The sequence below is a fragment of the Orcinus orca genome, chromosome 16 (genome assembly GCF_937001465.1).
Source record: "Orcinus orca chromosome 16, mOrcOrc1.1, whole genome shotgun sequence".
NCBI classification, from domain to species: domain Eukaryota; kingdom Metazoa; phylum Chordata; class Mammalia; order Artiodactyla; family Delphinidae; genus Orcinus; species Orcinus orca.
This window is the reverse complement of record NC_064574.1, coordinates 15,421,365-15,436,812: the sequence shown is the minus strand read 5'-3', so window position 1 is coordinate 15,436,812 and position 15,448 is coordinate 15,421,365. Positions and strand designations below refer to the sequence as shown.

The 15,448-nt window shown below is 54.3% G+C and overlaps 1 protein-coding gene across 2 annotated transcripts in view; it reads left to right on the top strand.

Annotated features, from left to right (window-relative positions):
- Nucleotides 1-15,448, top strand: part of SLC12A5 (solute carrier family 12 member 5) — a 38,184-nt gene that overhangs the window by 19,239 nt on the left and 3,497 nt on the right. For both annotated transcript variants that reach the window (XM_004272929.3, XM_004272930.3), the window contains exons 9-23: nucleotides 1,485-1,655; nucleotides 1,965-2,063; nucleotides 2,212-2,269; nucleotides 4,167-4,341; nucleotides 4,914-5,032; nucleotides 5,350-5,448; nucleotides 6,361-6,480; nucleotides 6,832-6,936; nucleotides 8,481-8,649; nucleotides 11,051-11,246; nucleotides 12,078-12,247; nucleotides 12,898-13,029; nucleotides 13,934-14,041; nucleotides 14,961-15,083; nucleotides 15,175-15,374. In XM_004272929.3, the coding sequence (XP_004272977.1) occupies nucleotides 1,485-1,655; nucleotides 1,965-2,063; nucleotides 2,212-2,269; nucleotides 4,167-4,341; nucleotides 4,914-5,032; nucleotides 5,350-5,448; nucleotides 6,361-6,480; nucleotides 6,832-6,936; nucleotides 8,481-8,649; nucleotides 11,051-11,246; nucleotides 12,078-12,247; nucleotides 12,898-13,029; nucleotides 13,934-14,041; nucleotides 14,961-15,083; nucleotides 15,175-15,374 (2,044 nt within the window). The remainder of the gene's footprint in view (nucleotides 1-1,484; nucleotides 1,656-1,964; nucleotides 2,064-2,211; nucleotides 2,270-4,166; nucleotides 4,342-4,913; nucleotides 5,033-5,349; nucleotides 5,449-6,360; nucleotides 6,481-6,831; nucleotides 6,937-8,480; nucleotides 8,650-11,050; nucleotides 11,247-12,077; nucleotides 12,248-12,897; nucleotides 13,030-13,933; nucleotides 14,042-14,960; nucleotides 15,084-15,174; nucleotides 15,375-15,448) is intronic.

The window sequence follows — 15,448 nt, the reverse complement described above, 5'->3', positions numbered from 1 at the left end:
CTATCCTTGGGATCACAGAGAGGTAGAGATGAAAGGGAGCCTTCGCGTACCTTACCACCTAGTGGGAAAGAAAGTTATCAGCTTAACAAGTATTCGCTAAGTACCTGCTAACTGCCTAGCACTGCACTGGGCACCAGGAACACAACATAAATAAGTCACAGTTCTTGGCCTCAAGGAGTCTAATAGCAGAGGCAGAAGTAATAGCAAATAAATTAGGACATGTGTAGGTGTGCATTCAATGAACAGAGACCTCCCAAGGGAGGGAGTGGTCATGTGTATAAGGTGGTGAGACCAGGCTTCCTGGACTCATCTGAGAAGGGTTTTGAAGGACAAATAAGAGATTTTCAGTTATACAAAGGGAATAAGGGAATTACAGGCAGAAGAACAGCTTGCCTAAAGGTATGCAGACACAGAAGAGCATATTGTGTCCTTCCAACCACAGGTAATTTGGTGTGACTGGGGCATAAAGTACAAAGGAGGGAGGGGAATCAAGAAATGATGTTGGAGAGGCTGGCGTGAGCCTGACTGTGGTCAGCCCTGGAAACCGCGTTGAAGGGTTTGGACGGTGTTCTGAGGGCAACGAGGAGCCACCAAAGGGTTCTGAGTAAAGGGACGGACCGGGTCAGCTTGTTGCTTGTGAAGGTTCACTCTGGCGCTCACGTGGATGGGCTGAAAGCAGAGAGGGGACCGAGTCAGGGAGTCTAGGAGGAGGCTGATGCTGGGTCCAGGTGAGAGCTGGTGGTTTTCTTACCTGGAGTGACGGAGTGACAGCAGTGGGAATGGCACAGTGGCTCTCCACCAGGGCTGCTTTGCCCCCCAGGAGACGTGTGGCAACGTCTGGAGACATTTTGCGTTATCACAACTGAAGGCTTATTATTGGCATCCGGCGGCGGAGGCCAGGGATGTTCTTCCACACCCTCCAGTGCTACAGGACAGCCCTCCACACAAGAATTGCCTGTTCTCATCACAATTATTGCTAAATTTGACATTTAGTGCAGAAGTGGAGGAACCCTGGAAAGGAGAGAAGGGGCGTATTTGAGAAATATTTAGGAGGAATAAGGGACAGGAGTTGGAGATTTTTGAAACGGAGATGGGGAAAGGGTGCAGTTGAGGGTAATGTCAAGCTCTCTGAGTTGATGGTAGTGTCATTTACCAAAATAAGGGATATAGGAAAGGAGCCATTTGGAGTGAGTAGGTGGTGAGATCAGTTTGGGACACACTGAATCAGCCTGAGATGTGTGTGTCTGTGTCCCCCAGTAGACTGGACCATTTGAGGGCAAGGACTAGATCTGATTCATGTGCAAAGCCCCTGCACATGACCTGGCCCAAAGCGGGAGCTTCGGAAGTGTTGGTGGAAATAAGGCCCAGGGGGAGTGAGAGGTGGCTGACCCTGACCCTTCTTTCTGCCCACCCCACCTCCTGGCCCCAGAGCTCTGGCACCCTGACGTCTGGTCTTCTCCTTGAGCATCCTGTCTCTCCCACAGAGAACCTCTGGAGCTCCTACCTGACCAAGGGGGTGATTGTGGAAAGGCGTGGGATGCCCTCGGTGGGCCTGGGAGATGGTACCCCTGTCGACATGGACCATCCCTATGTCTTCAGCGATATGACCTCCTACTTCACCCTGCTGGTTGGCATCTACTTCCCCTCGGTCACAGGTGAAGGGGAGCTCAGAAAGGGAGGACTCTGGCTGGGAGTGGATGGGTAGGGAGAGAGTCAGTCACGATGTGGGGAATTTCTGAGTCCAACAGCCCCATTACATAGGCAGGAGCCAACAGTTCAGTTCCCACTGGACAGACAGGTGAGGGAATTAAGGCCCGGAGAAGCCAAGTAACAAGTCCAAGGTCTCATAGGAGTCAGTGGACCAGGACTAGATCCCCGGCTTCCTGACTCTGAGGCTGATGTCCTTTCTTCTCAGTCTGTCTGGTCTCCTGTGGCTCCTGTCCTAGCTGCTCCTCTGTTCACAGGGATCATGGCTGGTTCTAACCGCTCTGGGGACCTGCGGGACGCCCAGAAGTCAATTCCCACTGGCACCATCCTGGCCATCGCCACCACCTCCGCTGTCTGTATCCTTCACTGCTGGGCAGGGACCACCGTGGGTGGGGAGGGCTAGACGGAGGGCTTCTGAAGCTGCCGCCTCACCTGGCTGGCTCAGGAGGGGTGGGGAGGAAGGACAGCGCCACCCTGGGGATTCTCCTTCATCCTCCGCTGCAGACATCAGCTCCGTTGTTCTGTTTGGGGCCTGCATCGAGGGGGTCGTCCTTCGGGACAAGTAAGTAAGGGGATCAGGGAGGATCCTGTTCTGGGGGGGCGGGGGGGCATGGAGGGCTGGGTTCTGGGAAACAGGCCTGGCAGGGTAGTTGAAACGTGGGCAAGGGGCCTTGTGGGAGGGAGGCCACAGGGCTTGCCTGTCAACTCACTTTCTTATAATTCACCCTTCTCTTGTCACTCCAGCTCAAGAAGTATGAGCGGTGTCTGATTTCCTTTAAGATAACGATCCTTTCCTTTCCTTTCCTTTTTCTTTAAAATCTGCTAATTCATTTACTACTTCCTGGATGTCTATGTGTTAGCTACTGTCCAGGGTTCTGGGGGCAGGGATAAATAACAAAGATAAATAACTAATGGTTTTTGCTCTGAAGGAGCTCTTTGGAGCTGGTCACCATACTTGTCAACAGACTTGAAACGCAGAGCAGTAGGGGTGGCGACAAAGCAAAGCCTGGGGGTTATGGAGGCTGCGATCCAGTCCCAGAGGGTCGGGGAAGAGGAGATGCTGTGGGAGTGCCTTATACACGCTTTCTCATCTCTCCTTCCCACTTTACGTGCTGAGTGGTAGAGACTACCTAGGAAAGTAGGAGGGGGAAGGGCACTCCAGGCAGTGGGAACAGCATGGCCAAAGTAGAGGGGACCCAGAGCCGCGTGTGCGTGCGCGCATGTAGGTACCAGTGGCTGTAAGCATTCAGAGCTTCTGGAGCACACACCCCTGGAGGGTGTGTGCATACACGACCAGCGGGGTGAAACAGGAGGTCCTGTCACAGAAGCCAGTTTCCGAGGCGCCATTCTGGCTTCCAGGAAGTGGGGACATGAGGCTGGAGACCTAGGCTAGGGCCAGTCCTGGACGCCTGGGTTTTGGCACCAGGAAACTGGAGCTTTACTTTACAAAAAATGGGGGAAACCCTGAAGGATTTTAAGTAGGGAGGTGACCTGGCCAAATGGGCAATTCGCATATATTACACCTATTAGCTTTTAGGGCAACTTAACCTCCATTTATCTCATTTCATTTCATCGCAGACCTCCCACAAGATTGCAAGGGATTCGGCAGGTCATTCAGGATAATCTTTCATCTGCTTCTTGAAGTCCTTTAGCAACGGCCCATCTGAGTGTACCTTTGCTTGCACACTGAAGGGACAGGGCTCTCTCTACCTACTGAGGCAGCATCTTCCATTTGAAGACAGTGTCATTGTTCGAAAATGCTTTTCTTGATCCTCACACCACATACCATCACTACACGATGAGGCCAGAACCCCCATTTTTCAGATGGAGACACTGAGGTTCTAATAGTTTGAGACATCTGCCCAGGATGACATAGTATCACACAATTGACCTCATACTAGAATCACTATTGGGGGGAGGGGCGAGATAAGGGTAGGGGATTAAAGGGTAGAAACTACTATGTACAAAATAACTAAGCTACAAGGATATATTGTTCAGCACATGGAATATAGCAAATATTTTATAACTATAAGTGGAGTACAACTTTTAAAAATTGTGAACCACCATGTTGTACACCTGAAACTTAAATAATCTTGAATATCAACTACACCTCAATAAAAAAAAATAGTGTCGCTCTTAGTACCACGTAGCAGGCACTGTGCCAAGTATTTCACATATGCCATCTCCTTATTCGTCCCACCAATTGTATGAGATAGGTTTATAACGATCCGCACTTTACAGCTGAAGAATTTGAGGCACAGAGAGGTTGAATGTCTCGCCCAAGGTCACACAGACAGAAAGTGCCCAGGTCATCAGGGGCTTTGTCTGTCCCCTCTCCCCTGCACAGCCTAGCCTCATAGTGGACGTACAGTTGGTCCCGCAGTTTGTGCGGGAGACCTTGGAAATCCAGGTGGCGGTGCTCACCCAGCATCTCTTGTCCCTTTGCTGCTTCATTCCAGGTTTGGCGAAGCTGTGAATGGCAACCTGGTGGTGGGCACCCTGGCCTGGCCGTCCCCCTGGGTTATTGTCATCGGATCCTTCTTCTCCACCTGCGGGGCTGGGCTGCAGAGCCTCACGGGGGCTCCACGCCTGCTGCAGGCCATCTCCCGCGATGGCATAGTGCCCTTCCTGCAGGTCAGCGGCAGGGGCAGGGTGTGGGGACAGCAGTCCACCGCCTACACCAGCCAGCCAGGCCCCTGCCCAGGGCGGCTACCCAGGGAGCAGGGCCCTGCTGCTCTGTGCCGCCACTAAGAAGAACGGGTGTGCCTTTGGGCCCAACATCAGGGCCATCTCTTTGGGCAGGGTTGTCCACGCTTAGGGGAAAAATGAATGGTCCTCCTTTGGCCTCGTGATTGGGCGGGGACTCAGCCAAAGGGCAAGTAAGAGGAGGGTGCTCTCTGTGGTACTTAAAAAAAAAAAAAAGATTTATGGTAAACTCAGTCACGGCTTCTTGCTGGCCCCCTGCAGCTCCTCCTCCATGTGTCCCCTCCTTTTCCCCTTCAGGGATCATTTGAACTGCACTGCACTGGGGTACCAATGTCAGAGTGGGCAAGATACAGCAAAAACCTGGTATCCCCTTGGGTACATTTAAAGGATGAGAAATACAGCATCCTCTCCCTGCCTCTGCCGTACGGTCTCCAAGACTGGAACAGAGACACAAGAAGTCCTAAGGTCTCAGCCCCCTGTGATGGTTGCTCTGTCCTCAGGTTTTCGGCCACGGCAAAGCCAACGGAGAGCCAACGTGGGCCTTGCTTCTCACCGCCTGCATCTGCGAGATTGGCATCCTCATTGCGTCCCTGGACGAGGTTGCCCCCATCCTCTCTATGTGCGTGCTGGCCTCTTGCCCTCCCCATCATCTCTGGGGGTCTCTCTACCTGGATCCTTCAGCTGTGACCCTGGAAAGCCCACCCAAACACTTTAACAGCCCCACTGTCGTAGAAACCTGTCCTTTGTTATACGGAGATTCACCCCCACACGCACCAGGGCATGTTGTAAGGGGATTTGGCCTTTGAACCTCTTCCTAAGCCCCAGAACGTGACTGGGCCATCTCCCCAGTTTCTCTCTCCCTTTCCTGTCTCTCCCTGTGCTTCTGACTCTGTCTCCCCTTGCATCTGTCTCTCCCGGGACCTTTCTGTGTTCTAGGTTCTTTCTGATGTGCTACATGTTTGTGAACCTGGCCTGTGCGGTACAGACGCTGCTGAGGACGCCCAACTGGCGGCCACGCTTTCGCTATTACCACTGGTGGGTGCCCGTTCCCCCTCCCTGCCCCAGAGGACCGTCCTCTCCTCTCCCCCTCACTCCAGCCCATCCCCTCCAGGTCTAAGGATCCCAAACTCCACTTTTCACAACTAGCATGAGAAAAGTCCTGGAGAAGGTCTCCTTATAATCACAAGTAATAACATAACACTGTATAAACGGTCTCAGCCAGAATCCCTCTCCTGTCAACAGTGTGCAACACCTTCCAGTCTTGACAAGGAAACCTCAGTTTCCTCAGCTGTGAAATGGGACAATAACTGCACCTACCTCATAGGCCCTTGTAAGCATACACTGCTTGGCGCACGGAAGATGCTCCTTATGTGGGACTGGACTTCTGATCGTTTTCCTTGACAGCTCCTTATCTTCACAATAGGCCTGTGGGGCAGACAGGGCAGGAATGATCATGCTTGTTCTACCAAAGGGAAACGGAGGCTCCAATAGGGAAAGGTGGCTTAAGGCCACCCAGCAAGACTATGGTACACCTGGCCCAGAACCCAGGCTGCCTGCCCCCCATCTCAGTGCTACTGCTGTGCCAGTCACCTCTTCCCTGGGGTCACATTCCTCCTGGGAGATCTTGCCTCCAACTTTCCCCAGACACTCCTGCCTCAGAACCTCCCTGGCAGGGCGGTCTGGCAGGGTCTAAGGCACTGGGACAGGGCAGGGTGGTGACTTAGGAGTTGGGTGGGGCGAGGGGAGGTGCCCTGGCTGCTCGTTCATCCAGAGGCCCCACGTCCCCGTGGTGCTCATGGAGATGACGGTGTGATTTTCCCTAGACCTGGCTGTAAGCCTCCCAGGTCTTGCCCATGCCCCGCCCCATCTAACTCTTGCTGTCTGAGCCCAGGCACCAGTGACAGCCCCACCAGGGCTCAGAGGCTGGCTCTTCCTCCCCCTGTCCAGGACACTCTCGTTCCTGGGCATGAGCCTCTGCCTGGCCCTCATGTTCATCTGCTCCTGGTATTATGCCTTGGTGGCCATGCTCATTGCTGGGCTCATCTACAAGTATATCGAGTACCGTGGGTAAGCGCGGGGAAGTGGGGAGGGCTGGGCGAGACTGAGGGATGGGAGGAGGGGAGGAGGGGAGAGAGCGGGGTGATGAGTGCTCGGGGGTGGGGCGGTCGGGGAGATGAGGCAGGAAGTGGGAGAAGGTGGCACTAGAGTGGAGGGCAAAGGGTGATGGGATGGGATGGGGAGAGACGGAACAGGAGCAGAGGGAGGGGCTGAAGCTTTGAGAAATGGAGGCGGCAGGAGCGACCTCCTTTCTGAGCCTGAGATAGACGGCTCTGTGCCGGGGCGGCCACTTCAGGGTGGACGGCTCTCCCTGACTCTCCTTGGCTTTCTGCCTCTTGCGATCCCCCTTCCCGGCCCCAGGGCGGAGAAGGAGTGGGGCGATGGCATCCGAGGCCTGTCTCTCAGTGCGGCTCGCTACGCCCTGTTACGCCTAGAGGAAGGGCCCCCGCACACCAAGAACTGGAGGTCAGTGGTGGAGGCACAAGCGTGAGGGCTCAGCGGGGGGAGAGGCAGGGAGCAGGGCCCAACCCACCCCGCTTGCTTTGTTTTGGGGTTGCTGAGTGGTGTTCAGCCTTGTCTGAATCCTTCCCACCTACAACACCGAGGCTGAGCTGAGTTCCAGACATTTGTTCTCCGAAACCCCACCCGCCAGGCCAGTCTCCTGACCATCTAGCCATCCATCCATTCATTCCATCATGTGTTAGAAAAAATATACGAATGTGTGATCTATGCCCTGCCCCCTTCCTGTCTCTGGGGATGTAGTGAGCTCACAGTTCCGTGGACAAGGCATGCGCACAGACAGGTAAACGCAGTACTGTGTAGCATTTGCTCTGGGAGAGGTGAATCACCCACCTTGAGAGTTACGGGGCCTCTTAGAAATCTCTAGATGAATAACAATCTCCATTTTATTCATGTGACAGTCAGGGCCTAGAGAAGGTCTCAGGGGTCATGGAAGGCAGAACCGGACCCAGAATCTTCACCTCCGGCCTCTCAGCCCAGGGTGCTGTTTCAAAAAAAATTTATTTAGTTAGTTTTGGCTGTGTTGGGTCTTCATTTCTGTGCGAGGGCTTTCTCCAGTTGCAGCGAGTGGGGGCCACTCTTCATCGCGGTGCGCGGGCCTCTCACTGTCACGGCCTCTCTTGCTGCGGAGCGCAGGCTCCAGACGCGCAGGCTCAGTAGTTGTGGCTCACAGGCCCAGTTGCTCTGCGGCATGTGGGATCCTCCCAGACCAGGGCTCGAACCCGTGTCCCCTGCATTGGCAGGCAGATTCTCAACCACTGCGCCACCAGGGAAGCCCCCCAGGGTGCTTTCTAACTGATTGCTCTGCAAGGCCAATCCCTCCTTCTTCTCCCTCAGGTTCGTTTTGCTAAGAGTAAGGCCTGGAACCCTGAGCTATGCCTAGGACATCGTTGGCTTGTCCTTGCTGATGTCTACTAAACTGGGCTTCCAGAGACCGGGGCTTTGCATAATTTGTCTGTGAATCCTCAAATGCTTAGCACAGGGTCTAGCCCAGAGTAGGTGTTTAGAGAAAGCTATTAAATTGATGGTGGCTGGCTGGCTGCAGTGGCTAAATGAATAAGGAAATGAACAGATAAATCAATGGGTAGATGGCTGAATGTGTATATGTATGGGAGGGTGGTGGGGTGAATAGGTGAATGTGTGAATGGATGGCGGTAGAAGGATGTGTAGGTAAATTAACATGGATATGAGTGGATAACTGAAGGATAAAATGGGTGGGGGGGTGGATGGAAACATGGGCGAGTGAGGTAGATGGAGAGATGGATGGGTGGGTAGATGGATAGATGTGTGGGAGATGGTTGGATGTCTTGATACTCAAGGAAATGGATGGATGGATGTGTAGGTGGATGGGTGGGTGGTGGGTGTATAGGTGGACAGGAGTATGGAGGTCGTGTGGTTAGTGAACTCACCAGCGTATGGCGTACGGGCGTATGAGTTTATGGCGGTTGGGTAGGTGGTGGATGGATCATGTGACCTTGCACCCTCTTCAGGCCACAGCTGCTGGTGCTGGTGCGTGTGGACCAAGACCAGAACGTGGCACATCCACAGCTGCTCTCGCTGACCTCCCAGCTCAAGGCAGGGAAGGGCCTGACCATTGTGGGCTCTGTCCTTGAGGGCACCTTTCTGGACAACCATCCCCAGGCCCAGCGGGCGGAGGAGGTAAGTAGAGGCCCTGGTGGGGAGGGCGGAAGGATGCAGCACTCAGGAAGGCAGTCCTTGCTCCTTTCCACTTTCCCTCCTGCCACCTTTGCCATCAGCTGGAGCTCAGGCTTTTCTGTCCTCTTCCTTAGAAGAGGAGTCCAAGGGCTCAGCAAGTGAGTTCCTTAGAATCCAACTCGCAGAACCAAAGACGATCAGAGCCGGAAGTGCCCATTTTATGGATAAGGAAACTGAGGCTTAGAGAAGTCAGGTCATTTGTTTAAGGACAGAAAACAGAGACTCACATTAAAACTGCTAGACCCCTACTCCACCTGCCGAAGCATAAATCTTTTAAAGCGTTTTCACATAGGTGGACCCTTTTGGTCCCCACACCAAGTGGAGTCGGCAGGGTGAATACCCCTGTTTGGCCCAGGGAGAAACAGAGGCCCAGAGACGGAAAGCAGCTTGCTGGAAGTCACAAAGGTGGCTGGAAGCATAGTCAGGATTTGAACCCGGGTCCCTGACTCTGGGTCACCTGCTCTTGTTCTAATCCCCTGGTCCATGTCCACAGAGCAGTGTACACAGCCAGTGTGGGCTGGGGCAGCTGGGCTCTGCATTAAGCGTCATTAACAGGTGTCTGGTGGGTGACAGAGGAAGTGGGTTCTGTCGGCGATTCAGGTCTCTCTCCTCTCGGGGCCATGGCTAGAAGTGGAGAGAGGAAAGGGGGCCTGAGGGAGGTGAGATGAGAGGGGGAGGGACACACCTAATGGCTTGCGACAGTTGCTGTTTCTGCCTCACTGGGCCGTTCACACTGATCTGTCAGGGCCCTGGGCTGGAGGCCTCCACTGGTCCATTTAATTCAACTTACAGTGGCTGCAAATGTGCTGTGTACCAGGCACCAGGCTAGGCCCCGGGGGACGTGGAGAGGTAGATGACCAAATCTCAGCCCTCAAGGTGGCCACAGGCTGGTGGGGAAGATAGAACACACACAGAAGGCTCTCAAACCCGTCTGAGGTTAGAGTGAATAACTGCAGAGCAATAGAATGCGTTGTGTTTAGGATCTCTCAGGCTGTATATACTAAGCTCTACTCGCATCATGTTATGTCATCCACCCTCTTCCTGGACGAGGCAGCTGTCACGATGCCCATTTGACTGATGAGAAATCTGAGGCTCATAGAGGGAGGTGATTTGCCCAACATTGCTCTGCAGTTATTAACTCTAACGTAGCACCTGTCAACCTCAGGTGGGCTTGAGAGCCTTCTGTGTACGTTCTGTCTTCCCCACCAGCCTGTGACCAGCTTGAGGGCTGGGGTTTGGTCTTGTGCCTCTCCATCTCCCCTGGGGCCTGGCCCGGTGCACAGCGCATTCTCAGCCACTGCATGCTGAATTAAACAGGCGGGGGCAGAGATAGAAATAGGAGCCCTCTCTTTTTTTTTCTCTCTCTTTTTTATTTTTGGCTGCGTTGGGTCTTTGTTGCTGTGCGCGGGCTTTCTCTGGTTGCGGCGAGCGGGGGCTACTCTTCGTTGCGGTGCGTGGGCTTCTCATTGCGGTGGCTTCTCTTGTGGCAGAGCATGGGCTCTAGGCGCGTGGGCTTCACTAGTTGTGGCATGCGGGCTCAGTAGTTATGGCTCATGGGCTCTAGAGCGCAGGCTCAGTAGTTGTGGCCCACAGGCTTAGTTGCTCCGCGGCATGTGGGATCTTCCCGGACCAGGGCTCGAACCCATGTCCCCTGCATTGGCAGGGGGATTCTTAACTACTGTGCCACCAGGGAAGCCCAGGAGCCCTTTCTGTTTAACATCAGAGGCTTGGTTAAGAGTGTGAAGGATGGAGTCAGACCCCTGGACTTGAACTTCTACAGTAACATCCATTATCTGTATGGCCTGAAGCAAGTCTTAATTTCTCTGAGCCTCAATTTCCTTACTTATAAAATGAGAGTAATAAGAACACTTCCCTCATTGTGCAGATTGAATGTGCGTTTTAAATGCTCACTGTCATGCTGACTTTTAAAAACTGTTAAAAACCAAATTGTCTGGCTATGCAGAGGGGCCCAGTTTCATCGTGGTTTGGGTGGACGGGTGGTGTCTGAGGAAGGTGATGGTTGAGTTGGGCCAGGCAGAGTGTCATGGACAATGGGGTCGGCTGGGGAGGGGCTCTGGGTGGTGGGTGAGAGCTTGCAGGGGGACTGTGTGAGCAACGGCAGGGCGGTGGGAAGCGTGGTGTCCCAACATGAAGAGCTCTGACTGAGCAGCGGGGAACGGGGGCCATAGGTGATGGGGTGCCAGAGGCCGACATGCTCAGAGCTGAGCTTCAGGAATGGAGGGCTGATGGCGGGGAGAGATGGGGGCTAGGGAGGCTGCAAGGGGCTGGGCAGGGCTAGGGAGGCCTGAGGCTGGTCCTTTTCTGAGCCCTCCCCTGCCCGCAGTCCATCCGGCGCCTGATGGAGGCAGAGAAGGTGAAGGGCTTCTGCCAGGTAGTGATCTCCTCCAACCTGCGAGATGGCGTGTCCCACCTGATTCAGTCCGGGGGCCTCGGGGGGCTGCAGCACAACACCGTGCTTGTTGGCTGGCCCCGAAACTGGCGGCAGAAGGAAGCTCATCAGACGTGGAGGAACTTCATTGGTAAAGCTGTGTGGGCTCGGGGTGGTAGAGGGCTGGGTGTGCGGGGGGTCCTTCTTTGGGCCTGGGGATCATTTCCCAGGCATAACAGGTATGGAGTTGGCATATGCAGGCGATGGCGTTCAAAGCCTCCCATGTGCCAGGCACTGTGCGGGGAGCCCAGGGACTCAGGTGTGGAGGAGACAGTTTTGGCTCCGGCAGGGTTCACAACCCTGGCAGGAAGACAGTGCAGGGAGTGGGAAGAGCTACAGCTTTGAAGTCGCTGAGGCCCGGGTCTACATCTCCCCTCTGGCCCTTCCTCGCTGTGTGATTGTTCACAAGTGCCTCACCCTCTCTGGGCATCAGATGCCTTGGTAGTAGTGGGTACTAAGTAATACAATAACTAACACTTACAGACTGTGTTCTGTGTGCCAGACAAGTGGAGGCTTTCTCTCATTCTCTTAGCAGGCCTGTGAGGGCTAGGCATTGCTGTCTCCATTTTATTGGTGTGAAACTGAGGCACGGAGAGATTAAGGTCACGCAGCTGGTAAACCCTGAGGAGGCTTTACCGGTAGATCCTAGTTAGAAGGTGGTTGGGAGGATTAAGTGAGCCCTGCATGGTCGAGTTCTTAATCAGAAAGGGCAGGTGTTGTTATCACCACTTGAACGGTGGGGAAACGGAGGCCCAGAGAGGCTTCCCCAAATTCAAACAAGCGATGAGGCCCAGGTAGGTGGGGTTTTTCTGACTCCTCAGCCCAAGGCCAAGGCGGGATGGGGTGGGGGTGGGGTGCTGGGTGCCAGAAGGGGACCAGGGTTACTGTTTTACCGTCTGGCCATCTCTTTGGTCTCCTCCAGAGCTGGTCCGGGAAACCACGGCCGGTCACCTGGCTCTGCTGGTCACCAAGAACGTTTCCATGTTTCCTGGTAACCCGGAGCGCTTCTCGGAGGGCAGCATCGACGTCTGGTGGATTGTGCACGACGGCGGCATGCTTATGCTGCTGCCCTTCCTGCTGCGGCACCACAAGGTGCGCATGCGTGTGCGTGAGTGAGCGTCCGCGCGTTTGTGTGCTCGTGCCCACATCCATGGGCGGGGTTTCTGGGCTCCGGAAGCTCCTCCACGTGAGCTCCTGGGAAAGGGCTCCAATCCCCTCCTTAATTCTGAGGTGCTGGGAACTGAAGGTGTCTCCTCTTGCAGATGTCCTTGAATTATAAAGGAGAGCAATGTTTAACTCATTCGAGTGATGCTTTAATGAGGGGACCCTCATCTACGCAGAGGCGTTTTTCAAAACTTTTTTTTTTTTTTTTTTTTTTGCGGTACACGGGCCTCTCACTGTTGTGGCCTCTCCCGTTGCGGAGCACAGGCTCCGGACGCGCAGGCTCAGCAGCCATGGCTCACGGGCCCAGCCGCTGCGCGGCATGTAGGATCCTCCCGGACCGGGGCACGAACCCGTGTCCCCTGCATCGGCAGGCGGACTCTCAACCACTGCGCCACCAGGGAAGCCCCGCAGAGGCGTTTTTGTAGGGAGTGGCCGCTGAGATAGAGGACTGGGGGGCTGCATGTATGTGTGGGAAGGTGCGTGGGAAGGGTGAGGGACAGGGTTCTGTCTACGTTCTGGCCCTGGGTCTCCGCACTGCACCTGGGCTGGACCTTTCTGGGTCCCCTTCACCACTCCAGGTCTGGCGGAAGTGCAAGATGCGAATCTTCACTGTGGCCCAGATGGACGACAATAGCATCCAGATGAAGAAGGATTTGACCACATTTCTGTACCATTTACGTATCACCGCGGAGGTCGAAGTGGTGGAGATGGTGAGTCCCCAGGAGCCACCTCTGACGTTTTGGAATCCCTTCTGGACTCTTTCCCTTTGGCCCCAGAACCAAATGGGGAACTCCAACTCCCATCAGCTTGTGATGCTGGATCCCTTCCCTGCACCCACTTTTTAGCCTCTCACGTATTCACCCGAGAGCCCATCCATCCATCCATCCATACACCCTTCTCTCCTTCGTAAGAATAGCCATGTCTAATAATGCTTACTACGTGTGAGGCACTGTACTATGCACTTTATGTATATTACTTCTCACAGCAATCAATGAAATAGATACAATTATCAGCATTTCCATTTTACAGATTAGGCAGTTGAGGCACAGAAAGGTTAAGTAATTTGCCCCGAACACACACTAAGTGGCAGGGCCAGGATTCAACCCCAAGCAGACTGGCTCTAGAGTCCATGCTCCTCGCACTTACATGCTACAGCCTCTTGTCTGTCCATTTCTCTCAGCTTATTTATCCATTTACCCATCTCTCTGTGTATTCATTAATCCACCCACATATCCATTAATGTATTTATTCACTCACTCATCCATTCATCCATGTACAAAATTCATTCATCTCTGTGTTCCTTTTTATATTTCTCCCCCGTCTCCATTCACCCAGGTAATTAATTAATCCACTCATTCATTAATTCACCCATTCATTCGCCCAGTCCTGTGCTTGGCTGAGGAGGGAATGAGCCGCATTGCCTCCAAAGAGCATCGCCCTCTGCTTCGTCCTTGCCTCCCACAACTGTTGATTAAACTAGGTCATTGGATAGGGAAACCCTAGGTTGGCAGAAAGAAGGGGGCCTGCCTCCCTCCCCTTGGCCTTGCACCGAAGCTCGTACTTTCCCCCCCCTTTCCCCTCCTCCACCCCATCTCCACCCCTGCCTGCCCACAGCATGAAAGCGACATCTCGGCTTACACCTACGAGAAGACGCTGGTGATGGAGCAGCGTTCCCAGATCCTCAAGCAGATGCATTTAACCAAGAATGAGCGGGAGAGGGAGGTGAGGTTGCCCTGGCTGGGCTCGGAGAGTCTCAAGCTGCTGCCAGCTCTGGGCGTGCACAGGTTTGGGATGGCCCACTCCTGGCCATTGGCACTGCCACCTTCTGGCACTGGGTTCCCCAGCAGCAGGGGTACACACAGCGGCTGCATCTCTCAAGCCTCCCAGCCAGGATGCAGAGGGGCTTTGGCATGCGTGACAGATCTTCCGCTCACTATGTGACTTCTGGGGCCCAAGGGAGAATAGTGGATGTTAAATATGTATGGATGATTCCTCAGGGGCGTGGGCTGCCAGTGTGGGGGACAAGGGATTATGTGACAGACCCTTCGAGAGGCTTAGAGAGTGGGTAACAGATGGATATTTCAGGATGCAGCTGATGATGAGAGTTGGGGGCAAACCTCCAACTGGGTTCTCAGGGGTAACAATGATGAGCTCTCATGGGGTATGGGTGTAAGATCTCCCCAGTGTGGGTAATGTGGGACCACTGGCCCTCTGGCATTTGAATGAAAGCCCCACCCCAGGGAGTGGGGTCCTTGGGGAAATGAGCTATGGTACCCTGGGGGTTGGGGACAGAAGAGATCTTGGAGGTGGGTGACAGTAAAATTGTAAGAAATGGCATGTGCTCTGACCAATCAGAACTGGCACTGGACCATAGTGCTAAGGTAGAGCCCAGCTGGACCAGGTGTTAACCCTTTGGTTGCTGGATAGTGGAGAGGTCAGGGGTCCTGGAGAGGGGTTGGAGTGGCCAGGTCAGTGGCGGCAATAGCTATTTGATGTGGAAGCATTGCAATAGTTTAACAACTGGTAGGGATCCCGAAAGTGCACATCCTGGCTGAACATCAGCTCTGGGGGTAGCTCTTTGCAGGGCAGGCATGGGTAGTGATTTCCAGCAGAGCTGGCACCAACATGTGTCACTCCCTAGATCCAGAGTATCACAGATGAGTCTCGGGGCTCAATCCGGAGAAAGAATCCAGCCAACACTCGGCTTCGCCTCAACGTCCCAGAAGAGACAGCTGGTGACAGCGAGGAGAAGCCGGAAGAGGAGGTATGCAGCGGGGTGGTTTGGCTCCAGCCAGTGCGAGCAGGAACTTTGGCCTCCGAAGGAGTCACATGTTGTCCCTTCTTTTATCCCTCAGGTGCAGCTGATCCATGACCAGAGTGCTCCCAGCTGCCCCAGCAGCTCACCATCCCCGGGGGAGGAGCCCGAACGGGAGGGCGAGGCAGATCCAGAGAAAGTGCATCTCACCTGGACCAAGGACAAATCTGTGGCAGAGAAGAACAAGGGCCCCAGTCCTGTCTCCTCAGAGGGCATCAAGGACTTCTTCAGCATGAAGCCGTATGGGCCTGGGGGCTAAGGGCTAGGGTCTGGGGTGAGCCTACAGGGTCCTTGCTCCCCATGGCAGAGCAAAT